Source organism: Salvia hispanica, chromosome 1 (assembly GCF_029641045.1).
Source record: "Salvia hispanica isolate PSC_SH4W2 chromosome 1, Shi_PSC_v1, whole genome shotgun sequence".
NCBI lineage: Eukaryota > Viridiplantae > Streptophyta > Magnoliopsida > Lamiales > Lamiaceae > Salvia > Salvia hispanica.
Window position 1 is genome coordinate 52,823,672 of NC_142692.1, and position 27,675 is coordinate 52,851,346.

The 27,675-nt window shown below is 37.5% G+C and overlaps 3 protein-coding genes across 3 annotated transcripts; all 3 read left to right on the forward strand.

Annotated features, from left to right (window-relative positions):
• Positions 1-1,388: 1,388 nt before the first annotated feature.
• LOC148934124 (uncharacterized) lies at positions 1,389-2,045 on the forward strand. The gene has a single exon (XM_089062196.1). It carries the CDS (start codon positions 1,389-1,391, stop codon positions 2,043-2,045), a length of 657 nt encoding a protein of 218 aa, XP_088918322.1.
• Positions 2,046-11,377: 9,332 nt separating this feature from the next.
• LOC125219213 (TOM1-like protein 3) lies at positions 11,378-15,105 on the forward strand. Its single transcript, XM_048121126.2, has 10 exons — positions 11,378-11,698; positions 11,983-12,096; positions 12,289-12,367; positions 12,778-12,876; positions 12,955-13,068; positions 13,428-13,573; positions 13,701-13,782; positions 13,877-13,962; positions 14,042-14,233; positions 14,310-15,105. Exons 2-10 carry the CDS (start codon positions 11,990-11,992, stop codon positions 14,893-14,895), a joined length of 1,491 nt encoding a protein of 496 aa, XP_047977083.1. The 5' UTR covers positions 11,378-11,698; positions 11,983-11,989; the 3' UTR covers positions 14,896-15,105.
• A 1,189-nt stretch (positions 15,106-16,294) lies between these two features.
• Positions 16,295-20,614, forward strand: LOC125223030 (uncharacterized). The gene is made up of 12 exons (XM_048125978.2): positions 16,295-16,948; positions 17,293-17,421; positions 17,641-17,733; positions 17,924-18,003; positions 18,364-18,477; positions 18,670-18,743; positions 18,876-18,952; positions 19,052-19,135; positions 19,239-19,331; positions 19,428-19,535; positions 19,632-19,706; positions 19,872-20,614. Exons 1-12 carry the CDS (start codon positions 16,535-16,537, stop codon positions 20,307-20,309), a joined length of 1,779 nt encoding a protein of 592 aa, XP_047981935.1. The 5' UTR covers positions 16,295-16,534; the 3' UTR covers positions 20,310-20,614.
• The last annotated feature ends 7,061 nt before the right edge of the window (positions 20,615-27,675 follow it).

Consider the following 27,675-nt stretch of genomic DNA (forward strand, 5'->3'; position numbering starts at 1 on the left):
AAAGCGAGATCTTCTAATTCATCCAAGGCCAGGACGAACCCCTCTATGAGGCGTTTGCTCGTTTCAAAGCCCTTCTCCGAAAGTGCCCTAACCATGGTTTCACCGTGGACCACCAGGTAGGGATTCTCTATAATGGGTTTAACGAGAAAATTTGTGTTATGCTTGATTCAGGTGCAAATGGAGGGTTCTTAAGGAAGTCAGGTGAGGAAGCCATGGCAGTGATAGAGGAATTCGCCACCAACAGCAGGGGGTGATCGAAAGAAAGGAAAAGCCTAAAAAGGATAGCTGCAGTTGAAGAAGCCGAGGAAAGCTCCTTTGCAAAGGAATAGGCCGAGCTTCGAGTTAGGGTGGACCAAATGGATTCATCAAGGAAGGAGGACCCGATTCCACCAACCTCCATTATAGCAGTCTCTAAGCCTGAAACTCCTACCCCGACAGTGGAAGAAATCAACTACATGCAAGGAGGCGGCTGTTAGGTTTGGTATACTGAAAAGCATGTTTCGAGCAAGTTTCGCGCGAATAGAATCTTGCTTGTATACGTAAAACTCTACAATCCATTTTTAACCCGATTCAGTATTATTCGAGCAGTTTCGCACGAATAGAATCAGTATATTATTACATTGTGTTTGTTTGTGCATTTATAAGATGTTCTATAAACATTAAATGTATAAGAAGCAAACAAAGTCTAAGTCTTTTGCTTAGTAGACTGGTTGTGGGCGTCGTCCACTTTAAGATAACACGGTCAGATCTATGCAATGCTTTGCAAAAGAAAAAGAAGAATTTCACAACCTAGATAGGCTTAGACTACCTATCGTGAAAGGTTGCAATGTCAGTCTGCATATTTCTAAGCCTTACTGAAATAAGATGACATTGGTGTGGTATAGCACTGAACGGATCTAACAGCAAGACGTGTCTTTATGCTATCTACTGAAAGACTAGGTCTTGATAAAATATTATTTCTTAATCTACATATATTAGTATTGAGCATACGGTATTGATTATGCACTACTTTGACTTATCAAATGGTGCGGGTTTTTGGCAATTTGCTAGGGTCGACGGGGGAAGTGTCTCCCAAACGGAGTTAAATGTGATTTGGTGCCTCCTCAACAAGAAGGGATTCGACTATGGAACCCTTTTTACTATCTATGTGGATCGGATCACGAAGAAGGATGGCGGCGTCATATGTTGTGGTGGTTTGATCACGGCAATCGCCGAGCATTTGGAGGTTTCTTTCGTCGGTTTGACGGAAGATGGCGGTGAGCGCTTCATCACTTATGAGGTGATATTTTCGGTGGGGCTCTTGAAGACTGATTATTGGGGGCAAGGATTTTTCCTACAAGTGGCGGGAGATCACTTCCCCGTTCCCATCCCGCAGTTGACTAAGGTCGATGTTTTGGGCAAACCAAGCCAATTGGAAACTCAACACCCTGGCGCACCGGAGAGCCATTGAGGCTAACCCCGTCAGTGGGGAATTTAGGAAGAGGAACATCCCGGCTCGCATCCCCATCTTTGAGGCCGATGAGGACTCCGCCTTCGATGCTATCGATCACTACACCGAAGAAGGGAAGCACTCGCACGCCCAAGAGAGTCAAGTGCCGCCGCCACCGCCGCCCCAACGCCGCCAAGAAGAAGAAGAAGAGGAGGAAGTCGAGGGACATTGTCGCCGGACTAGAGCAAACCGCCGCCGCGGAAAGCCAAACCCCGATGAGGAGTTTCAAGCAAATACCTCCGCCCAACAAGGAGATATCTACTCTTACATGCAAAACGTGTCCAACACTTGGGACACCCGATGGGCGGAGCAACAAAGAGAGAACGCCTACAACCGCCAAGGATGGACGGCTCAAGGCGATTGGCGCACGGCGGAGCAACAATTTTGGAAGCAACAAAGGCTAGAAGACGTGCATCGCCGTCAACAAATTGAAGAGCTCCAAAGGATGGCCGCCGAGGCTCGACAAGAGCGCCAAACAATGAGTGGCGATATCGCCTATCTTATTGGCGCATTCGACGACCTCAATGCCCGTTTCCCTCCTCCTCCTCAAGATTGAAGAAGTCAAGCTCAATGACTATAAATGAGCATTTGTGTCATTTTTTTGGATGATTTTAAGACAATTTGTTATCTTGTTTTTGAAGATTTTTGTTTTAAGTTAAGTATTTTTGGTTTTAGTTTAATTTTTGTGCGTTGAAAATTTTTCGCAGGTTCTGGCCTCTACGCGACGACCGCCACATGTGTTGCGACGGTCCGCCACCTGCTCGCTGGAACAATCTGTTGCTGCGTGGTGACCGCCGGACATGCCGCGGCGGGCCGCCACCTGGGCGCAATTTCCAGCGCGATTTTTCGAATTTTTTCGAAATTTCGCCTCGTCAAGCCTCGACGCGAAATTTTTCAAGGTACGTTTTTTTTAAGTAGTTACTCACGTCCCTACCAACTCTAAAAAAAAAGAGAAAAAAAAAGAGAAAAATAAAATAAAATGTGTGAAAGGTTGTGAAAAGAAAAGAAAATCAAAGGATTGGAAAGTGAGTTGAAGGAGATAAATTAAGTGTTAAAAGTGTCTTGGGTTTAGAAATGTGGAGTTATATTTACTCTACTTGGGATATTTTTATTTTTAGTCACTTTTTAGCCAAATATTCCTCACCTACCAAAGAGCCTACATTACAACCAAAGATAAAGACCTTTCGGACTTTTGAAGCTTAATCACATTTAGTAGAGGAGGGAGTAGACTTTGAGCAAGCTTATGGTAAACTTTGCATGATGTATGATTTGAGTGCTTATGTACACATTATCCTTATACACTTTGAGAGTGAGAGAACACTTCCCATCTTTGGAGGTTTGCCACGTGCGAGGGCTTGAATTCAAAGTGTTCCACGAGTTAGTAATGAAAGTGCACTAATAAGCCTTGCTTGATTTGATTGCGTTAATACATGCTTAATCTATTCTTTCATCTTTTGAGGCAATTATGACATCTAGTCCTTGTGCATTCCGTGCGTCTATTCTTGTATCTTTATTATTTTGTTCGAGGACAAACAAAAATGTAAGTTTGGGGGAGTTGATACGCTCGGATTTTGCACTATTTTAAGGCCATTATTTGGTCCGTTTTTTATGTCAAAGTCACTCTACACGTCCATTATTTGCATATTTTGTCTATTTTGGTATTTTGACGTGTTTTGTGATAAATGTGCATAATTGAGCCGAAAAAGGGAGCCAAAACGCCAAGTTTGGGAATCTGGAGTCAGACGGCGACCGGCGACCGTCGCGGATGTGTGCGGCGACCGCCGGCACCCGGCGGGCAGATCGATGCAGCGGTCCGCCTCGGAAAAATGTGCTTGGAAGAGAAGTCTCGCCCGGCGACCGCCGGAAGATGTGCGGCGGTCCGCCGCCGAAGGAACAGACTCTCTGGACTCCAGCGCGGCGACCGCCGCCAATGTGCGGCGGCCCGCCGGAAAAAGGCGGCGAATCCGAGAAACCCTAGATTTGTGCCCAGTTTTACCATATTTTGGAGATTTTTTCCTTCTACAACAAGGCATGGCTTTTCCCTATATATAAGGCCTCAAGCTTCATCAAAAAGAGAGAACTTCTACTTGCAAAATACTTCATAGAGATCAAGACCTAGAGTACTTCATTGGTGCAAGGAGTTGGAGAAGGATTTCAAGAACATCAAGAACGACAAGGATTCAACCCACGGGTTTTATTTGCTTTAGTTTTATGTTCAAATTGTCTTCCCTTCATTCTATGTTTTTAGCTTATTCAACTATGTGTAACTAAACTCATAGGATTCTAGGGATGTGTTAGTAACGACTTTGGTTATACAAGTTCCGTTTTCTATTTAATATCCGTTTTGTTTTTACTTTGTTTCTTCCCTAAGTAGTTTTGATGCTGCATGATTGAGTGACACAATCGTGTATGATTTAATATAACTTGCTTCATAACTGTGACAGAGTTCTAGCGAGTTATATTCACTTAGTAGATGCTACAGTTAGCTTCCCTTAAAACGGCACTGTTAATTGAGAGTGAGGACTTTTCAAGGGTCTTAGGAGCTTTTTGGAGTTACGTGTTAGGATTGACAACCCTAATCTTGTAATCAACGTTTGTTTCGCATGAGCATAATCTAGGTGACTCGTTCTATCAAAGTAATAACTGTGATAGGGTATTGTAGTTGGAATTTTGTATAACCATAACTGTGAACACACATCCCTGGGATTCCCTTATCTCTATTGTCTTTCTCTTGATTTATTTACTTTTAGTTGATCTATGCTTTCTATTGTTTTTAGTTTTTCAAAAGTTTTCAAAACCCAATTGTTTTTCCAGATAGTATTTGAGTCTTAGTAGAGGATAGACACTTTGTGTTCATCTTCCCCGTGTTCGATATCCGGTACTAACCTTTAGCTATACTATATATACTCTGTATACTTGCAGGTTTATTTAGTGCTAATAAAAAGTGCATCAGAAGCCATTTTGATTTTTGAGTGCTACAAAAATAGTCCCTGGACTATGGGTTTATCTCGCCAATAGTCTCTGAACTTTAAAAATATCTCCACTAATCACATAAAATTGGATTTTGAACAGCATGTTTCGGGTTGGGTACACACGGTATCAGGTGCGGGATACCCGACTCGGGTATCGGGTTATACCCGACCTAGTGCGGGACGGGTATCAGGACGCTATTTCGGCTGAAATTGGGTGTGGGTGCCCATGTCGACACCCCTAATAATAATATCATATTGAAACAGTTAAAATGTGAAAAGACGAAATTGCCCAGCAGCCCAAAAGGGCATTTTCGGAAGAAAACAGTGCTAAAAGACCAATTTTGAAATAAACCCTTCGTCCAGGGACTACTAGAGATACTTTTAAAGTCTAAGGACTATTGACAAGATAAACCCATAGTCCAGGGACTGTTTTTGTGGTTCATTCTTTATTTTTTGGTTTATATTAATGCGATCTATAAATTCTATAAAATTTTATTTGTGATTTATAAAATCTGTATAATTTTATCTTTTATTGTTTCATTTACTTAATTGACATTTCCAATTTTATGTGAAGAAAATTCAATGGGTCGTGCAACACACATCATTGATACAAGTAACAAGAAATAACCAGATTAGTCATTAAGTCACGACTTAAGATTGAATATAAGGACGATAAGTTATAGTAATGGCGGAGCCAGATGAATATACAAGTAACAAGAAATAACCAGATTAGTCATTAAGTCACGACTTAAGATTGAATATAAGGACGATAAGTTATAGTAATGGCGGAGCCAGATGAATATAGAACTAAGTAGTAATTAGAATTACTAATTAATACGTTGATAAAATAATTACCCTAAGGTGATGTTCGATTAGTTGTACAAAATTAGACAAAGATACATTATAGGATTAAGTATTGAATAAATCATGGAGATTAATTTACTTAAATACCCTTATTACCTCATGCATCATCAACCCCAATTTATTGAGTAGTGATGTTGTTCAATTTAATGACAACTAGACACTATCAGTTTCCATGTGTTATTTCTCTTTAATTTGATTACAATTTGTTTTATCTTTCTATTATCATGCTTATTTTCTTTTCTGTTGGGACTTGTGAATATAGAAATTCACAAAAATCATGAACTCTAACACCATCTCCCAATTTTTTCCCCCTCTTTTTAGTCGCCATTCGTGATTTTCTCTACTTTCATTTGACAGTTCCATAAGTAGTGCCATCTTCATTCATGAGATAAATGCAAGTAAGCATGTTTATTTGGAGAGAGAAAGATAGAAGTAAATGCAAAGAAAATGGAGAAATTTGTCTTCCGCCTAGACAATTTTTGTCTCAGGGTCGGGGGGGAGGTGTGATCTAGAGTCATGCATTTAGTATCAGGCCTCGAAAATAAGGAACTCAGTTGTCTTGCAAACTGAACACCGGATTCCATGGTTTGTGGTGAATAACGGCAACCTAATGGGGCCTAAGATGTTCGTTTTTATGCAGTATTTTTATTATTTAAATGCTTTCTCATTTTAATTGTTTAGTTCTGCTTTAGTAGTTAATAACCAATCATTACCCATTAGTCTTGATTGACTGATAGTGGTTGAGAGCCATATTGCAGTACTCAGAATCAGAATATTAGTGGATACGATATTCGTACATACGTGTAGCTATTATGTACTGATCAAGTGATGTATATTTTTAATGCTAAGAAAAAAATATGTACTCAATGTCACAAGAAAACAAAAGGTTATGAGTTCTATTAAGCATCATGTTTATTAGTTATGAAAATTTTACTCGAATGCATACTCTTATGGGCTTATGAAGCTCACACGGTCACACCTCCCTCGATTTTCTTTTTCATATTATTATTTTTTATTTCACCATATCAAACATGCAATTGCTGATCACTAGCTCCCTGATTCAATGACATGTTAGAATTTTCAACATATGTATATAAGAATATTCTGGTTCGTAATCCAGTGGCGGATCCATGGAGGAGCAGGAGGGGGCGACCGCCCCTTTCCGGCGACTCGCTACCATGGATCCGAACGTAAATTTTCCATATATGCCCTCTCTGATAGCTTCCGGCGTTGCCCCTCCCCTCTTCGTTAGCTTCTGATAAATTTTATTTTGCCCCTTTCATTTTAGGATCCTGGATCTGCCACTGTCGTAATCATTATATACTACTCTTTTCGGTTCTCATTAGAAGACTCGTCTTGCCATTTTCATTCGGCCTCCATTAGAAGTTTCATTTCACTTACTTGATAAATGTAACTCATTTTCGACTAACTCACATAATTCACATTCTATTCTAAAATTAATATCTAAAACTACGACTCATACTCCACTAAATTTTTCTATCACTTTCAATTATAAAGTAAAACAATTTCTCAAAACATGTATCGGTCAAAAAATACTCTAATAGGGCCCGGAGGGACTAATAGATCTGAATTAAAAATTGTATTTTACCCAGAAATCACCGTCTTATACATTTAGTAAAATATATTTTTGAAGAGACAAACTTTTTGGCACGGAGTTTAAGAAATGAATGTTGAGTGTGTTAAATAAATTAGGGGTGGCAAAATGGGTAGCGGGTAATGGATTATTCCCATTTCGACCCGATACCCGCCGGGTATTGGGTACCCGCTACCCGACGATAATGAGAAACATGGCGGGATCGAGTAGTGTGTTTTAGAGTTTTGCGGGTATGGATATACCCGTTAGTCCCGATAATACCCGATATTATTAGTATTAGCTATATACAACTTTTTAATACTTTATAAAATCTAAAAGTTCTAAGAGTTTTTTTGAAATATTTTCATATTTCAACAAACATACATTTGAAAACTCACCAGAACTAGCTATAGAATGTCCCCTCACTTTTATTCTCTATCTATTCAAAGCTTACAATCAAAATTGATACAATTAATTTTGATTTGCATTTAATTTTGAATTTGGAATTTGGAAATGTGCAAATTATATATTAAAATATACAAATATGATGTACATACATACTCTGATCATATTTTGATTATTTTCAGTAAGTGAGACTAGAAATCACCACATTTGTGCATAGTTGATAGTTGGAATTTTTGCATGAAGATTGAAGAACAAATTAAAAATAAAAAATCTAAAATCATAGTGCGGCAACAATCTAAAAATTCATTACTAAAAAAAACTCAAAGCATAAGTAATTGGTTTCATGAACTCAACCTTTGGTTTGAAGAATTTTCTGCACGATTGAAGGGTCATACTCAGCATTCGGGTTTCGGGTCGGGTACGGGTACCCGCAATGTCGGGTACGGGATACCCGACACGAGTATCAGGTAATCCCGATATGTTGCGGGGCGGGTATTGGGACAACAAATTTAGCTGAAATCGGGTATGGGTACCCGACTTGTCGGGTGAGGGTACCCGCAGATAACCTATTTCGCCACCCCTAAAATAAATATATAAAAAAAGTAAGAAAGAGAAAAAGGTAGAAAAAATAAAGTAAACGGTGAATAAAGTAGAGAAAATAAAGTAAGAGAGAGTAAAGTAAAAAAGAGAAAAAAGTTATTATTTATGTAAATGACTCAATTATGAAGGAACTTTTTGAAATAGAAAAATGACTCAATTATAAGAGAACAGAGAAAGCATTATATTATGAATTGAGTAAGAACTCTTGTACAAAGACAAGAGGAACATGAGAGTTAGACAGAGGATAAAGTTAAGAGGTAAAGTAGGCCAAAAAGTTAAGTGTATAATGCTCCCTTCTTTTGTCAAATAGGGGTCCCGTTTTTTTATAAACTTGAATTTTTAAAAATTGATCGATTTTATAAAAGACAGGGTAAAAAAATTAGTGGAAGGTGGACCTACTTTTTATATTGATTTTATAATAAAATATGAGTGAAATGGATTATTGGAATGTAGGGTTCATTAGGCAAAAATGGTAAAAGTGAAATGAGACATCTATTGGCTAACGGAGGGAAAAGGAAAAATGAGACATTTGGCGGATGGGAGTATTAGAAATGAGTCACTCACTCCTTTAAAAGACCTTAAAAGGTGAAGAGTTATCTATGCTTATATAGATGAGACAAAATTAATATCAAGTCGATATGTGATAAGATTTAAGAGATATTTAACACACCCCAAACATTTGGCTTAAAATATACCTTGTCCCTTAAAAATAGAAACTATTTCTATTTTAGGTCGTCTCTGAAAAATTGAAACTCTCTTAACTTTCTATTTTAGGAAGTGACCACAACCCACTAACTCTATCTCCAGTACTTTTTCTCTTCATGTTACTTTATTCATTTTTCTTCTCTCTTTTAATTTACCAATTCTTCTATATTATTTTACCAACTAAGCATTAAAACTTGCGGCGTTTCAAAAATTTATACTCCCTCCGTCCCTGAGAATTTGTCACTTATTTTCTTTTTCGTCATTCCCTAAAAATTTGTCACATTTCACTTTTACCATTTTTTTTAGTGGACCTCATATTCCACTAACTCATTCATACTCATATTTTATTATAAAACTAATATATAAAAGTAGGATCCACCTATAAATAATTTTTTCAACCTACTTTCTATTACATTTCTTAAAATTCGCGTCGGGTCAAATGGTGACAAATTATAAGGGACAGAGAAAGTATTTTTTAAGGACGAAAGTAGTATAAACGTAGACTTCCACCTGACACTTGAGGTAAATAAGACAAGAGATTATCAACTTTATGTCCCCTCTAATATCATTGATTTAAGAGATTTTGAACGTAAAATTTGTTATTGTGTATATGATGTGAAATTACAAAATTTGTTAATTTAATAAAGTAAAAGTTAAGAGATAAAAGTTGTTTGTAACCCCTCTTTCAGATTTTATTGAGGCGAAAAGGGTAGTAAGGATTAGGTTATGATTTTGGTGGGCTTTTATTTCTTTGTTTTCTTTTTTTATTGGAGTCTGTTTTTGTTATTTGTAGTTGAGTATCAGCAATGAGTTTTCTTCAATGCGTTTTTTTATCGAATTATTGCAGCTATTCATCGGCTTATTGCTTTGTTTTTGAAGGTTCTAATTATTTTATGTTAGTTTACTATTTGATGGGATGCATTTTTAGCTTATTCAATAACTTGATGTTTGAATGATTTTTGAAGGTTCTAGTTATTCTATATTTATTTAATCATTGATATTTATATTCGTAACAATATTATGAATCGGTTAGTAGTCAGTTGAATCCGACCCAATTGATATATAGCTCCAGATTTGCTTATGGTTTTGAATTTTTTTTTAACTCATATTCACACATGGATCTTATCGTTGTATAACATAAATTAATTAGTGTGGACGGAATTTAAAATTAATGATGCGTCGAATAATCTAAAAGCAAAAGGGCCGTAGCGTGTCAGTTGATTACCACTATCCAAAGCTTTTCCTATGTATATTGCCTTCATCACGAAGTTATTCGCGTGAATCATACTCCACAAATTGACTCGGATCATTTTTTTTCTTTAAAAATAGTTATAATTATTATTGTGTTCCCACTCATAAATCTCGATCATTTTAAATAATTAGTAAAATTTTAACTTAAATGATAGTAATTTTTAAATAATCAATCTTATATTTCATCGATCCATCTCATTAGTCGAAATAACCGCCCTCTTAATACATTGTAAATAAATTTCTATTATTTTGAGAGACCACAAAAAATCATACTAGTACTACATTTAATCTTAAAAATATTCACAGTGTCGTCAAGTCAACTGAAAACTCCAAGAAGACGTCTAAATTTCTAATTCAATAGAAAATTAATAAATGTAGAAAATGTCGAATTTCAAAAACTATATTCCAGTGTATAGTGTTTAGATTATGAAGCCAAGTAACCCTTCTTTAACTATGATATATGTGTGTGTGTCGTAAAAGATGGATCTTAGCTCGAGGTTTGTATTCTGTTTATAAAGAAAAAGAAAAAAGAAAATTATAAAAGGTCATCATTTATTTTCAATTTATTTTAAAATGAAATTTTAGAAATTTAAAGTTTGTAAGGGTTGAGAATATTCTTAATTTGGGACGTCATAGAATTGTTGTCGGACGACGAGTCCACATAGGCAAATCACGGCGGCCACTACATCAACTTCAAATAATTTACTACTCCACTAAAACAAATTGAAATTTTTATGTACTCATCCAAAAATACATTTTGCATACAATTTATAAATTAGTTGAAATTTTATGTATTTGTGGACCACTTAACCCACTGAATTAAAAGATTTACTACTATGTTAACTATTACGCAAATATTTGTATATTCTAATTGGATGATGTGTCCGCTTGTGTGTGATGCACAAATCATTAATTTATTTTTATATAAATTCAAAATTTGAGTCTCCTTAAACAAAGTCTTTATCAACAATTTGCAATAAAATTACTAAAACCAACACGATTCATATTATACAGTACAAAAATAAAATACTAAAAAATATCATTACATATTCAAGATCAGATTGAAGCAAAATATCGTAATCTTTACTTCTGATTTTAAATCTTGTGAGTCTAAATCTATAAATCTAAGCCTGAATATGGCATAAATCAAAATAGTATATAAAAACAAATTTAAGAGATGAATAGCAAAAAAACATTTCGCATTCCATGCTTAATTATATATTCTGTCTTCCTTTATATAGTGAAATGTGAATGCAGAAAATTTTGGAATTTAACTACTCCTATTTTTACAAATTATGCATTAAAAATTAAAATATAACAATTCTAATCATAATTATATAAATTTTATCTAAACTCACATTTTATATATGCATATATTATAAGTAGTTATTTGATACTAAATATTAGTTGAACCACTACCCTTATTAATTAAATATTGAAAAGTAAAAGAGGGAATAAGATATCGGAAATTAGCAGTGGATTGCCAAGTGAATGATTTCAGTCGTTTCATTCGTACCAAACAAGCCCTTAGACCATTTCCATTTCCATTTCCATTTCCACAGCTCTTTCCTCTCTTTCTTTCTCTTCTCTTGGACTGGACATTGGAAGGATTCCATTTACCTGCATTCCTCTAAAGATCCAACCTTTCTTGGATTCTCTCGCTCCCATGTTCACGATCTCATGTTTTCATATTCCAACTTGGTGTTCTTGAAAAAGGAATGATCTTTTGAGGATTTCTCAGCTGGTTTTATTTCAATTTTGACTTGGTGTCTGAGTTCCGATTTCGGGAGCCCCCCTTTTCATTCTCGAACTAGACTGGTTAGTTTTATACCCGAATTTCATATACTAATTTGTCGAGTTGCAGCTAAAGTGAGTAGAATTAGAATGTTATCCGGTGTTTAATACAGTATGCTTTTACTTGTTGGTTTCATATTTCATTTTTTGACATAATCTTATTCTGATTATTTCCTCATGATAGTTTGGCTGTAACTTTAAAAATGGTTAATCATGTCTTCTGTTTACTGATTGTCTTCATGCTATGTGCTTTCAATCTGATTTTGTTTGTTCATGTCATTGTATTGATCAATGTGGTTTGTTTTCAGGTAGCATATGGCTAATGGGGCAGCGGTTGCTGAGAGGGCTACCAGTGACAAGCTGGCTGCTCCAGATTGGGCAGTAAATATCGAGCTTTGCGATACGATAAATATGGATCCTAGGTATACCTACTGCTCTCCTTTGCAAATCTGCTTTAGTTGCAACTGCTAAACTGTTTGGTGATGATAATTGATAACTGATTAGAATGTGAGATCAAATACTCTTATCTGCCTTTTTTTGAGTTTTGAAATTCTGTTTTGAGTGGATGAGGTGAATTTCTGGATCTAATATCATATCTGGATCAAAAATATCAGGCAGGCGAAGGAGGCACTAAAGATAATCAAGAAAAGACTGCGGAGTAAAAGCCCTAAAATTCAGCTCCTTGCACTGTTTGTAAGTATTTCTTCAACTTTTCTGGGTTCTGAGAGAAATGCCTGCTCAATCCACTTAAATGGTTATGCCAAGTTAATAAGTGATGTTTCTCTTTGATAAGTTTACACCCCTGCATTTCCAAGCATGCAAAGAATTGTTGTAAAAGTTGACATAACTGGTTTATGCCCTCTTTTTTTGGCTTAAGAAGGGTCTTAGAAATAAGAGACTCCCATTGCTTGTCCAACATAACGATGGAATTACTTGCATGTCATTTATTGAGTGTACATTAAAGATATGGTACGTCTCTTATATATCGATTTATTCATTCTTTTGGTTAATTCTGGTTCTATACATATATGTTCTTTGTGCATGGTCTACATCACGATTGAGTTATCTCAGCTAAAAAAGGCGTCTACTGCTACATAATTTAGGTGGTAGATACTCTGAGCAAAAACTGCGGGGAGCTTATATTTCAGCTTATTGTTGAGCGGGATATTCTGCGTGAGATGGTCAAAATTGTAAAAAAGAAGGTACTGTATCCTTTTTATGCGCAACTTTTCTTGTATATTCTTGAATGGATCTCAATTTTCTTATAATGCATGTTTCAGCCTGATTTAAATGTGAGGGAGAAGATACTTGTGTTGATTGATACTTGGCAAGAAGCTTTAGGCGGCATGAGTGGAAGGTTTCCCCAATATTTTTCTGCTTACAATGAACTGAAGGTGACTAAAGTCTCTCCTTGTTTCTTACTTATCTTATCTTACTCTAGAGCTGTGTCCACTTTGTTATTTTAAGGTCGTTTTATTGTGTAGAGTAGAGTAATCCCTGGTATTTAAGTTATAACTGCGCTCCATGAATGGGCACTTTTATATTCCTCTATGCTGTCAGTTTTTGACGTTGATACCTGAAGAGAAGTGAGGGACTAGTTAGGTGGCATAGGGTCTTTTACTTGCGGGAACAAGTTTTCTTGTGGTTTTTCCTTCTCTTTTTGAGGAATGAACCACGAACATTATCGAGTCTGGTTTTATTTATCTGAATTCTTCTAGGCTTGGCGTTATATGTTTTTTTCAAAAATATGCAGCTTGCTGGTGTTGAATTTCCACCCCGAGAGGAAGCCAGTTTAACATTGTTCGAACCACCAAAAACACATACCATATCTGAGACTACTTTCCCATGTGAGGATGCAGGCATTGGATCATTGTTGGAATCTGATGCCTCTGGACTCAGGTACATGCTACTCTAGTTGTTCTTATTTTACGTATGGTGTTTTATTTTCGCTTTGTGAGTCACTTCAAATGCTTGAGATGCTTTTGATCAAAACATGAATTTTCATGTTTTTGTTTTCACCATTCAGCCTGGGGGAGATTCAGACTGCTGAGGGACTCACTGACGTTCTTATGGAAATGCTGACCGCCTTGGATCCAAATAATTCTCAGGTTGAATTATGTTATCCTTTTTTTCACTCCATTAATATTTGGTGAATAACTGATTCGTGATTTTTGTAACTCAATCAATTTATCATCACCATAGGGAGTGAAGGACGAGATCATTGTCGACTTGGTAGATCAGTGTCGTTCATTCCAAAAACGTGTCACAGTTCTTGTGAATGAGACCACGTAAGATTCTAAAGTTCTTTTTCTGCATAGCTGTTGGCTGAGTTGTAAGGTAAATTGCAACTTTTCCTGCCTTTTGCAGAGACGAAAACCTTCTATGTAGAGGATTAGCGTTGAATGACAGCTTGCAGGGAGTTCTTCGTTTCCATGATGATATTGCCCGTGGAACTCCCCCAGTTCCAGTGGGGAAAATAGAAGCTCCGATTGCACCTCTTATGAATGTGGATCACGAAGATGAAGAATCAGAAGACGATTTTTCTCAGCTGATGTGCAGGTTTAAAACAAATTCTTCTGCGTAACGAGACTACTTTTTCCAAGTTTATAATGTTTTGTTTCGTTAAAATTTGCAGATCATCGAGGGATGTATTGAAAGGGCAAGCACGAAAGACCGAGCCTGCACATTGCAGCCCTATTCTTCCTCCAACAAAACCAACTAGCACAGATTCTGGCAAAGTTGGATATCTCAGTGACAACAAGCGTTCGTCTAGTGCTGTTCCGGTTCACTCAAGCAGTAAAAAATCCTTCCCTCCACCAAGTCCAACGCATTCTTCATCTTCTGACGACGATTTCATCAACCCCACAGCATCCGCACTTGCTCCAACACCACAAGCACTCAACGGAGCAGCTGCAACGAGCAAATATGCGGATCCCTTACCACTTGCAGGTAACCACCTTCTGCCTCCGCCACCAATCAGGTATAGCCAGAGGCAGCAGTTTTTCAAGCAAAGAGACGCAAATGGTGGCGGTGCATCAAGCTCAAGTAGTCGGTCTTCTGGCTCCTCTTTTGACAGCCTGATCGGGCAGACCAAGAATATGTCGCTCAGATCGCCACCGGGTGCCACCGAGCAAGAAAAGTCTGATGATGCTCTTTTCAGAGACTTGGTTGAATTTGCTAGAGCCAAGTCATCATCACCCAGACCAGATAGGTCAGTGTGACAGAAAATGTAGTTGGCTGTGAGTTTGGGTTGCTGTACCTTCTTCCTCCATTACTAGAACTCTTGAAATGGAGTATATATTTCTGGGTTTAGGAGAACTTAGGTGTATCTGCTTATTGGTGATGTAAATCTGTCCCTTTCCCACCTCTCTAAATGTCAATTTAAGTGTGTATTCTTATAAATTTTAAGATACCTATACTATTTTCATTCATTTTAGGTGTGTGGATTGTTTAGTACTTTAATGCTACTGTATTATATACTATGTGTATATATACAGAAATATTTATACAGGATATTAATTTTGCTTGAAGTGAGAATACAAGAACCAATTGCACTGGTGCACTTATCTGTAGTGAAAGTCTTAATCATTTGCATTTTAATACTATTAATACTACCAATGGTAATGTTGTTTACTTTGTAGATATTTTATATACAAGAGATAATAGTCATTTAAAGTTTTGATCAAATTCTGGTATGATCCACAAATTTTAAGATTAGACGATAATCAAATATGAAGTTTTATTTTTCTTTAATTGCCTCATCTATGCACAAATCGACATTTTTTTGTAATGTTAAAAATGACACTATTTCAATCATATAAGAAGAGGAATATAATAAAAAAAGACTTAAATTAGTGAAACACATCGTTTGAATATCGATAAAAAATGACATTTTGTGCATGGACGAGACAATTAAGAAAAATTGAAATTTCCTAATTTAATATCTTAATTTCAAAATACGTGAGACATACCAATATCTGACAAAACTTCATAATAAATCGCTAGTACTACTTATTATATATTTGGGTTAATTTCAAAATACGTGAGACATACCAATATCTGACAAAACTTCATAATAAATCGCTAGTACTACTTATTATATATTTGTGTATTGTTCCCAGGACAAAAAAAAAATGGTTGTCATAATAGCCAATACCTATCCACTCGTACATATAACTCTTGATGCTACTGTAGGATATAGTTGTTGGGATGACGACATTTTAAGTTAAAATAATGAAGAAATTTAAGTTAAATCTCAAAATGATATAAATATAAAATTTAATATTATAGTTTAGTAATCATTTATAAAGTTAACCCAAATTAAATAGTACCATTCAAATTAAATTGTTTATATCTCTTAAAAACATTTGACTCTATCAACAAATTAACATGATCCATGGTTTAAAAAATAAATAGAGGAAGAAAGTTTATTGGAATGTAGGTTACACTAACACCCAAAAATTAAATAAACGGAATATGATACAAATGGAGTGTTTTATTACTCCGTATTATACTTGTATCGCTAGATTTTTTTATGTAATAAGTTGTGGGCTTTTATATTCATTTTTATTTTTATTTTTATTTTTATTTTTATTGTCGGGTCTAATAATAGAAAAGGAGGAAACGAGCCTGAAGAAAAAGCCCTAGAAAATTATCCATTCTCCTCACGCCTGAACTTCCCCAACCTCCATTCAAGAAATATTTAAAAGCTTGAAGCTTCACACCATTGCGAAAAATCACAGTAAAATTTGGAACACTGTAGATTCAAATTTTGGAAAAAATTTCTGAAGAAATCAGTCGTCTTTTGTAATTTTCCCCAAAAATTGGGATACAGACGAAGATAAGATAATTGGCGGCGAGATGATAGGAAAGGAGAGCGATGCAAGCTGTGAAACGGCTATAGTGAAGGAAGATGGACACGAAATTGGTAAACCGGACAGAGAAGCAAGCTGTGAAACGGCTACAGTGATGAAGGAAGAGGGAGAAGAAAAAGCAAATTTGGATGGCATAGAGAGAGAAGAGGAGTGGGACGGAGAGGAAGACGACGATGAGTTTTACCTATCATCAGACTCGGAAATAGCGGAGGCGTTGGACTTTCTGGACGCGAGAGAAGATGCGGAGGGCGGAATACTTGATGGATCCTTCACGCCGCTGCACACGCGCCGCCCCAACGCTCACGGTGGGCTCCACTCTCGCCCGAACAACTCTTCTCTTCAGCCCATATCAAATAAGTCGCAGAAAGTTGCCAATCACATCAGGGCTTCGCCTTTGGAGGTATTGACCTCAAGGGATAAAGATTGTCTTTTTATTTTGCATTTTTGTTGAATTTGTGGCGTGTAGTGTTTGTGTTCTGCTGATTTTCAGGAATTTTGTATTCCATGATTGATGAATTATCCAGGTTCTGTGTTTTCGGATTGCAATTGGATTCTGGAAACATTTAAGTGTAGTTTATCTTGTATATGTATTTGTGCCATTGTGTGTGTTGTTCAAATTGGACTTTTGAGTGTACCCTTTATGGCATTTAGAAACTGTTATGGATGTTTTATACGGAGTATTTTGGTGATTGCTTGTCTGCTTTTTAGTTTCATATCGTGCTCATTGGTTGTGATGATGTGCAGGAGTGGGAAGGAAGGTTTGATGTTGGTATGTCAAACTCTGTTACCACTGCAATTCGTGGCAGTGTTCGCGATATGGCTATTGGTAAAACAAGGACAACTGAGAAAGCAGATCGCGCAACAGTCGAGCAGGTATATCGTGTTTGGTAGAAAAACATTGAATGTGCGGGCTTTTAGATCTTTTTCTTAGGTCTGCTTCCTTGTTTATTGACAATTAATTTCATTCTTGGGAGCTGATTGTTGCAACATTTTGCATGACATTACTGTGATGGAGTCATCACGGAGTAGCAGGATGGTATCAATTGCATTTCTATTGGAACTATACTCTTATACTTAGAAATCTCTTCTCAGGCAATTGACCCTAGAACCCGTATGGTTTTATTCAAGATGCTTAACAAGGGTATCTTTAATGACATAAATGGCTGCATTTCCACTGGAAAAGAAGTAAGTGCAAACACTCCTTTCTGGATAAAATTCTTTTAATATTCTTATTTTTGCAACAGTCTTGCATATTGTGTATGTGTATTATCCAGGAAGTCCCAAGTGGTTGAGCTTTTTATCTCATTGCTTAGTGAAGGTGAAAGTTGAACTTTGAGCCTCATATTGTTTTTTACTTTCTTCTCTGCTCCAACAGGCCAATGTATATCATGCTACTAAATCCGATGGTCAGGAGCTTGCTATCAAGGTTTACAAAACATCAGTCCTTGTATTCAAGTATGTGACCATTTTGGTTCATCCCCAGTAACTTTTTCTATGCCCCTTGCTATAAAACTCGTTATAGAATGAAAATGTACTTGAACTATTAGATTGAATAAGAAAAGGGAAAATCGTCATATTAACTCTTCGACTATTTTTCACATTTGTGGAATGAATCACTTACTGGTTTCCTTCTTGCGGATGTTGGGCAGTGGGGATGGTCTTGCAATTAACATGTTTATTTTTGTTAATTATTTTCCCTCAAAAAATCTTCATATGTTCTTATGTTTCCTGTGTCTTGCTTGCCTTCAACTATTGTGTGGAGGTGATTAGTTCACCAATAATGGCGTTTATCTTATCTCCTCTTGGAACCAACAGGGATAGGGATCGCTACGTACAAGGAGACTACAGATTTAGACATGGATACTGCAAGCACAATCCTCGAAAAATGGTTAAAACATGGGCTGAGAAAGAAATGAGGAATCTCATGAGGTAATCTTCTGAAATTCTGCATTGCTCCTTTATGTTAAAATAAAGAAAAAATTGCGAGTTCTGTTCTGCACTTCAATCGGCAGCAGATTCCCTTTAAACATGGTGATGTGCCTCAAGAAAACTCTTAAGGAATTGATGCAGTGAAACTAATTTTTTTCTCTGATTTGTTTCAACTCCTGCCTAAACCTGAAGGCTAAGAGCAGCAGGAATACGGTGTCCAGTTCCAATACTTTTGAGACTCCATGTTCTGGTGATGGAATTTATAGGTACTTTTGCTGTGTTTGGTGATTGTGGTACTTATATTGCATGTATCTATATCTCATCTCATAAATTTTGTCAGATTTGGTTATCAGCAAAAGCGTGATGCCTAAATTTGATTTTTTATTTCTCCAACACAGGCAAGGCAGGCTGGGCTGCTCCTAGGCTCAAAGCTGCTGATTTATCTGACGACAAGCTACGCGAATGTTATGTTGAGGTCATTTCTGCTGCCTGTTAAAATATTTCCCGTTCCTTTTTTTCTGAAATAAATAAGTAAATAGAAAACTGACTGCTGCCTTTACCTTCTCAATGCCAGATGATTATGTCGATGCGGACATTATATCAGAAATGTAAGCTAGTGCACGGAGACCTTAGTGAGTATAATATACTTTATTATGAGGTAATCTTTTTTTCTTTTCTTCTCATATTGAATAACAGAATAAGTACCATTTTCCAAACATATACATCTATTACTAGTTTAATTGATTTATTGTATTATGCAGGGCCACTTGTATATTATTGATGTGTCACAATCAGTTGATCTCGACCATCCTCATGCCCTTGATTTCCTTCGAGAGGATTGTATCCATGTTTCAGTATGTGCCTCTCCCGATTATTTCCCTTGGTTACACTTTCCTTGTTTACTTTATGTTGTATGTACCGAGTTTTATAACTTGTTCACTTGCATACAGGATTTTTTCAAGAAACATGGGGTTGCTGTTATGACAATACGGGAATTGTTTGATTTTATAGTTGATCCCACTATTGATGATGACTCTGTGGATAGTTATCTAGAAGAGGTACAGAAACTTCAACCCAAACAGATGCAATCTGAACTCATATCTCTTTAACGACTTGTGACATTCTTCCTCTTGTTTATATGCACTAATCGATAGGTGCAAAAAAAGATTTTAGCTAGAGGCAATGAGATCTCAGCTGAAGAAGAAATCGCAGATTTAGTATTTGTCCAGGTTTGTGATTTCATACACCTCTTCATATACATCTTCAAATATTCTGGTAAAACCTACCTATTTGATACATCTTCACATATTGTGGTAAAAACTGACCTATTTCTGGCGTTTGAACATATATTAGCAATGTTGCAAATTACAAAATAATTTGCTGTTTGTTGCCAGACATACATTCCGAAGACCCTGGATGATGTAAAGCACGCAGAGGAGGACGTGCAACGTATTATCAGTGGGAAGGACACCGGAGAAATGTACTATCAGACGATCACAGGTCTCAAGTCGGCCCTTACTGTGAACAATTCTTCGCAAGTAGAATCGGGGCAGCAGCAATGCGATGGTAAACTTGAAAATGAGGGCCACGTCGAAGGAGAATCAGAAGAAGAAGAAGAAGAAATGGAGGAGAGTGAGGGGGACTCTGAGTCTGACTCAGAAGACGGTTCCTTTTCTGATGGTGATAAGCAGACGCCGGCAGAGAGGAAAACAGCCAGAAAGAAGAACAAGAAGAAAGTGAAGGAAGAAAAGAGAGAGTCGCGCAAGAACAAAGTACCAAAAGCTGTTAAGAAGAAGAAGAAGAAGTTGGCAAAAGCCAAGAAGACTCGTTGAGAAACAAAGCCAAAGGCTTGATTGTCGAGCAGTTTTAGAGAGTTTCGTGTGTTTCGAGTTCTTGGATCGAACTTGTTACATGTTCCGATAGCAGTTTTCCCTCGGCATAGGTTGTTTACGCACATTGAGATGAGATCATATGGGAGCATTTTTGGGAGCTTTTCTTCTTCATGCGATCAGTTGTCAATTTGTGAATTATGCAAAGTGAAAATGGTTAAAAAAATAGCTGAAAAACGACACTCTTTCCTTCAGTATATGTTTGTGTATCCTAGAATAGGAGCTTTATTTTATTTCCTACTTTGTTCTTTGTTCGCTTAATTTTTCCTACTTTATTCTTTGTTTTCTTAATTTTTTAAACAACATTACGTAAATTTGTTCTTTGTTCACTTAATATTTCCTACTTTATTCTTTGTTTTCTAAATTTTTTAAACAACATTACATAAATTCACGGATGTAATCAAATACCAATCATATATCTGATACAAACTGTAAACTTTATTTATGTCATATCTATGGTTATAAGTGAGTTGAATTTCTATGTCAACGGATACAACAATACTGTCAACAAGAGCCGTATATGGAACTTGATTTTTATATAGCTATATGCATATATATGCGTTCCTAATTTATCTCCAATCTCCCAAACTACATGTAAAACTCTAACTTTTTCTATCTTTTTATTTATTCTTGAAAGGACATAGTTTGCGGACCCTGAAAATTTTTTGCTTTCATTTCTTTTGTCGAGACAATGATTTTATAAAATTGGACTCAAACAATTATTATGTCACTAGTTTAATTAAAACCATTTATTAAGAGCCCAAAACATATTTTTATTATTTATTTTGAAGCCCACTTTTGGAGAAGCCCTAATTATTCTATGAACTTAAGCGGCCAAAACCCAAATTTCTGTTAGAGCACCCCCAATGGTCCGGCGATACACTCGGCGATTTTTCGCCGGCCGTTGGGATGGTTTCGGCGATAATTCGGCGTTAATTCGGTAGAATTAACGCCAACTCCCGATTCATCGCCGAATCATCGGCGCCCACTGTAGGCGCGATTCGGCGATTTTTCGGCGTTTTTTTTTTCAACGGCTATAATTCCTAAACTATATATAATTCCTCCTCCTCCTCCATTCATCACACACAATCTTCATTCTCTCAATTTTTCAATCTCATTATCTCAATCTTCAATCTTCAATCTTCAAAATTATGAGTTCAAGTAGGAAAAATTTTCGAAAAGGTAAGGGCAAAGAGCCAAGTCCGCAAATTTCCAACCCCACTGATGAAGCAAATCAGCAGTGGATGAACTCGTTGTTGTCGATGGGTTCTCCTCCCGGCCAATATCCATATGCGGGTCCGTCCCCATTGCAGACTCCTCCGGTGCGCAGACTTTCTCCGTACTTCCAGTCTGCCCTCAGCATGCCCTCTCCAGCCGACGATGTGTATCGCCCCCAGATAGTCACATCGTTGTTCGACACCCCTGGATCAACCCTAGACGACGAAGGATCTCAGGACGCGACGTACACAACGGATCCGACACTCAGCACGGACGACTATGAGGTGGAAGAAACGCCCGCCGAGCCGCCTTCCAGGAGCAGGAAGGGGAAGGCGCCGGCGTCGACGGCTGCGACTGATACGGCTTCCGATGAGAAGCCGAAGCGGGTAAGGACTACTTACACCATGGAAGAGTCCGAGCTGATAGCCAACTGCTGGGCGGACACGACGCAGAACGCGGAGCGCAGCAACTACCAGACTGAGCTCATGTTCTGGGAGCGGGTTGCGGAGAAGTACACGAGCAACAAGACTGCCTCGATGAAGGACCATGGCAGCAAGGCCATCCCCCGGCATTGGGAGCGCCTCATGAGGGACTGCGGCCACTTCAACGGTATATACTCTAACTTGATGACGAACATGACGAGTGGCCAGAACGAGCACATGGTCCGAGATGAGGCCATGAAGAGGTATAATGGCCAGTTCTTGTCGAAGGGCTTCAAGTATTGGAACATCTATGATAGGCTGAAGGATCTCCCCAAATTCCGGACGGGGATGCACACCGCGCTGCACGGGAAATCGGTGCGCTCGCGACTTAGCGGTGCGGAGAGTGAGGGAAGCGCGACCCCCATCGACTTGACTGGGGATGGTCCGCACGAGCGCCCTGTGGGAGCGAAGAAGGCGAAGGGGAGGCGGAAGGGGAAGGGCGCATCGTCGGATGCCCAGTCGGAACCCCAATTCATACAACAAGCCACGCTCTCTGCCAATGTCGCCAATCTGACGCAGCTGTACACGCTGTACTTCACCGGCGGCGGAACCCCAGAAGAGAAGCAGTACCTCTGGTCGACCATCCAAAATATGAAGATCCTGATGGGCCTCCCGCCGGACACCCCTCCCTCTTAGTTTTTTAAATCTTTGTTTTTTATGGTTTTTTATTTGTAGTTTTTTTTCTCGTTGTATTATATTTTCCAATGATTAATACAACGATGAATTGTTCATTATAAATCTATTTATTAAACACATTTGTAGGGAAAATTAAACAATATTAAAAATGATGATGTAAAAATGAAATGTTGAGTTAGGGAAAAATAAGGGAGAAATAAGGGAGAAACCATTGGAGCAGTTGGCTAAAAGTTGGCTAAAAACTGGGGATAAATTTTGGTGCTGATGTGGCTCTGATGTGGCAGGAGTTAGGGAGAAATAAGAGAGTTTTTAGCCGGACCATTGGGAGTGCTCTTAGGGGATGAACTCTGCCAAATGAAAAAGAGGAAAATCAGTTCAAGTAATGTCAACAACAATCCGAGATTTTTTCTACATATACATATCTGCCCATGAGCTTTCATTCAAAATCAAAAGCCACCCTCAGTTTCTCACCTTTCAATCCAAAATTATGAAGATAACCGATGACAATTGACAGCAGCCGTGCGGCAGTGGCGGCGAGGGCGAGCAGCGACGGCAGCGGCTTCGGTCTGGCATCACAATCTTGATGCAGCACCGGAGCAGCAGGCTAAGACGAACATCGACGGCGCTGTGATGGAGACCGAGGAGAAAGGCCGAGAGTGCAGTGTGTCTCCGAGAATGAATCGTGGAGGAGGAATGGAGAGAGAAGAAACCAAATGTTGGTGTTCTCTGACAGATTTGAAGCAAGCCTGGGAGAAACAGGATGGAGAGGTGAGAATAAGTTGCTGTTTTTTTTTTTTAATTGTTGGGCCTTGTGTTTAGTTAAACCTTTGGGCCATAGGATTTATGGGTTGGAATTTGTGAATCCATGGGCCAGATTACAAATTAAAAAGAGATGGGCTAAGTGGAACACTCAAGATGACGAAGGCTTTTCATGCACGCTATTTGAGAACGGAATGGAAAGACAAATTAAGGAATTTAACGAATGAGGTGGGCTTTTCGAACTAAAGTGTTTTCAAGAGCTTTCGTTTTAATATATACCAGTTTGAGCATTAAAGTGACGAAATGTCTTCTAAGTATGATTTGCATATTATACTTTATTCCAATGATGACGTTCACTCAAGATGACGAACACGCTATTTGAGAACGGAATGGAAAGACAAATTAAGGATTTAACCGAATGAGGTGGGCTTTTCGAACTAAAGTGTTTTCAAGAGCTTTCGTTTTAATATATATCGGTTTGAGCATTAAAGTGACGAAATGTCTTCTAAGTATGATTTGCATATTATTATACTTTATTCCAATGATGACGTGATATATGTGCTTAAAGTGAGAGTGATTGCTTTTGTTAAGATGTATAGCTTTTTGAGTGGTTGTAAATTTGCTCTACTTTGTTGATGTGATGTGAATTGATGCTCGACCTTGACAGAAATATGATTTGTGTTTCAAATACGTTCTATGAGAAAAATAAAGTTGAGAAGGGTATGTCATGCCATGTTTTTGTTTTGAGAAAAGCCTATTTGTTTGTTTACCAAAGGAAGTGTCCCTACTAGACCTATTGAAATCGAATTCGGGTCTGACTAGGGAGTGAGTCCCTACTCAGGCTAGTGTACACCAATTGGGATCGTGAGCCGTCTTTTGGGTCGACCGGTCCAGTGATCGAGTTTGTGGCCACATTCTCGTTTCACAAGATGTTGTTGTTGGTTGATGTTGATGTTGATGATGGGCTATGGAGGGGAGTGACCCTACTATGCCGAATCATGGTAATCGAATTCGGGTCATAGCAAGGGTAGAGGTGCCCACGGTTCCAGAACCGACGGTTACGGTTAGGAATCGTCGGTTCCGGTTTTGAAAATTGTCGAACCGGAACCAAACCTGGAGGGTGTTTCACGGTTACGGTCTGGTTCTAAAACCGCCGGTTTCGGTTCCGAACCGGTGGTTTTTCGACGGTTTTCTGCCGGTTTTTTGCGGTTTGGTTTCATGGTTTTCTGGTGGTTTTTGGCGGTTACGGTTTGGAATCGCCGATTCCGAAAATGTTTCGGTTCGAAAACTTTTAAACCTGAACTGAACCACGGTTCAAAAAACAACAATTTCGGTTCGGATAAATTCTCACGGTTTCGGTTCGGAACTGTAACCTGCGGTTACGATTTTAGTTTTAACCGTCGGTTCGGTAAACCTTAGGCAGGTCTAAGCAAGGGCGCGTCCCTACTTGGACTAGTGTACATGATGGAGACCGTGAGTCATCTAACGGGTTGACCGGTTTTCTTGCTCGTGGAAAGTGGCCACCTTTCACGGCACCGGAAAGAATATATATGGCAGTTTCTTAAATTACTCGAGGAGAAATGATTGTGTTTTTGAAATGATGTGGAGAAAGACTTGGAGATGAGTCGAAAGTTGTGCTTATGAAATATTTTTAGTGTCTCGGGCCTTTTAAAAGTTTAAACCATGAGGTCACTCAATGGTGGCTTGACATAACTGCATGTGTTTTCCTGCAGGTGTTTTTCCTATGTGCAGGTTGAGCTGTGAAGAGCCCCTGAAGGGTGTTGAGCATAAAAGTGAAGAAGATAACAAATAAAATATTCAGAATATATTATGTCTTCATACATAATATTATTTTTCTCTCGAATGCTTCCGCTGAATGTTGTTTCTTTTAATCTAATGTATTGTAGAGATAATATTAATTTTGAGTTGTTGATTGTCGAAATGATACTCCGATTTTATTTGAGCTATTCCATTTATTTCGAGGTATGGTCGAGTTGTGTTGTTTTTCCCTTTCTTCCTCGATTATTTAATCCTCCCCTAGTCACGATCAAACGTATTTTCTATCTTTAGAAAATGCGGTCATGACATTACCAACATTCAATCGAAATAATTATTCAGCCATGAAATCTCACATTTCTCCAATAAATCATTCATTTCAATATCAATATTTAACACATTCTCTCTAGAATAATCTTCTTTGGCTGGAATTTATCTGCTAAATCTTCTCCGACATAAGCTTAATAGCCACGTTTGTATTGTAGAGATTTCTTACGGAGCTCAAGGTGTCACACCTCAACCCTTATGACGTATGCACTTACTATAAATAAATTCAAATATTTAAAACAAATAACCACATTTCGAGTATTTACATGCAAATTGCAGTGAGACCCTATTTCGAGTAATTTCAAAAACCACTATTTATCATATACATATTTCAAACATTCTAAATTGTAGTGAGACCCTCATCTACATGCAAAAATGATGAGGAGGAGAAGGTTTCCAAAACGCGTCAGCCGCCGACCCTGATAACATGTGGAGTTCCTATGACTCACGTCAACCCAAAAGGTTCACTTATATCTTTTTCCTGAAAAATATTAGTGGTTTATATGAGCCACAACTCAGTGTATATAAACCTTACATTTAATTCCACATCCCAGATATCAATATATTCTTTAACCAATATATATAACAATAACCAAAAATATTAGAAATAATTTCATGTACATATGCATATGCCACACTATTCAATTTATTATTCTATAACAAATCAAGCCTGACATCTAGGGGTGGCAAATCGTGCGTGTTGTGTCGTTATCGTGTCGACATGATAACGACACGACACGATAACAACAAACACGAACATGACCAGTTAAGAAAACTCCAAACACGAACACGAACACGACCCGCTACCCTCAGACACGAACACGACACGAACCCATTAACGACACGAACCACTTCGGGTCAACACGACACGATAACAACACATATACGACACAACACGATAACAACACTATAATAATAATATTATAATATATTAATATTATTTCTAAGATGAAAATTTTAATTTAATTTTAAATTTTTAAATTTTTAAATTTTAAAATAAATAAAAATAAAATTAATATTATATATACTTAACGTGTAACACGAACACGACATGAAATAATATTATAGTATACTTAACGTGTAACACGAACACGACACAAAATTTTCGTGTCCTTATCGTGTCGACACGATAAGGACACGAACCCAATAAGCTTTGACACATACCCATTAATTTCGTGCGGGTTCGTGTCGTGTTATCGTGTCGTGCCAAAAATTGCCAGCCCTACTGACATCTGCCCGGGATTCCATCGTATCTGACCCGAAGGTCTCATTGCCATTGTACATATATATATGACCCGAAGGTCCATTGCCATTGTATATATGACCCGTAGGTCCATTGCCATTGTATATGACCCGTAGGTCCATTGCCATTGATATCAGACCCAGGCAAGACTGTCACAGATCATTTTTAATCCAATGATTCAAATAATTCTAAAACCATGTGTAAAAGTATCAATTGCATCAGTTTCATTTATCTATCATATTTCATCCAATAATACATTTATAATATATAACATATATCCATAGCACCAATTTCATATCCATATATTCCATCAATTAACTCCAATACTAGAGATAAACATATCCATTGCACAAATCACATATCCACATCATATTACACCATCAATATCAAATAACACATAACCAGTTCAGGCTCACGTCATATAATTCAAATATTTACTCCAATTTACATAGCAATCAACCACATAAAATATGTAAAATCAAAAGTATGATTTATACACACCTGATTAAGATAGGTACTTTAATCGAATCCCCAACTCCTCCTGATTTACAATTCTCGATCGTATATAAATGCTACGTTGGAGTAGTTTCTCCCTCAAATTTATTTTATCTATTTCTACTAAATCGCTAAACTCTCATGGCTAGTTCCCTCTTTTTATCTCCTAACTTTTTTTTTCACCTTCTCCTACAACATATCTCCCATTTCTCTCGTGTAATATGTCGGTTTTAAAGACTCCTCTCCTGGCCAAATCTAATCTCCTTTCTAATATATATTTGCCGATATTTTTACTTAAGAAAGTCATGTTTGCTATTTAGAGAATTAATTTATAGTTAAATGATATATGCATGTTACCAATGTACAAATTTTA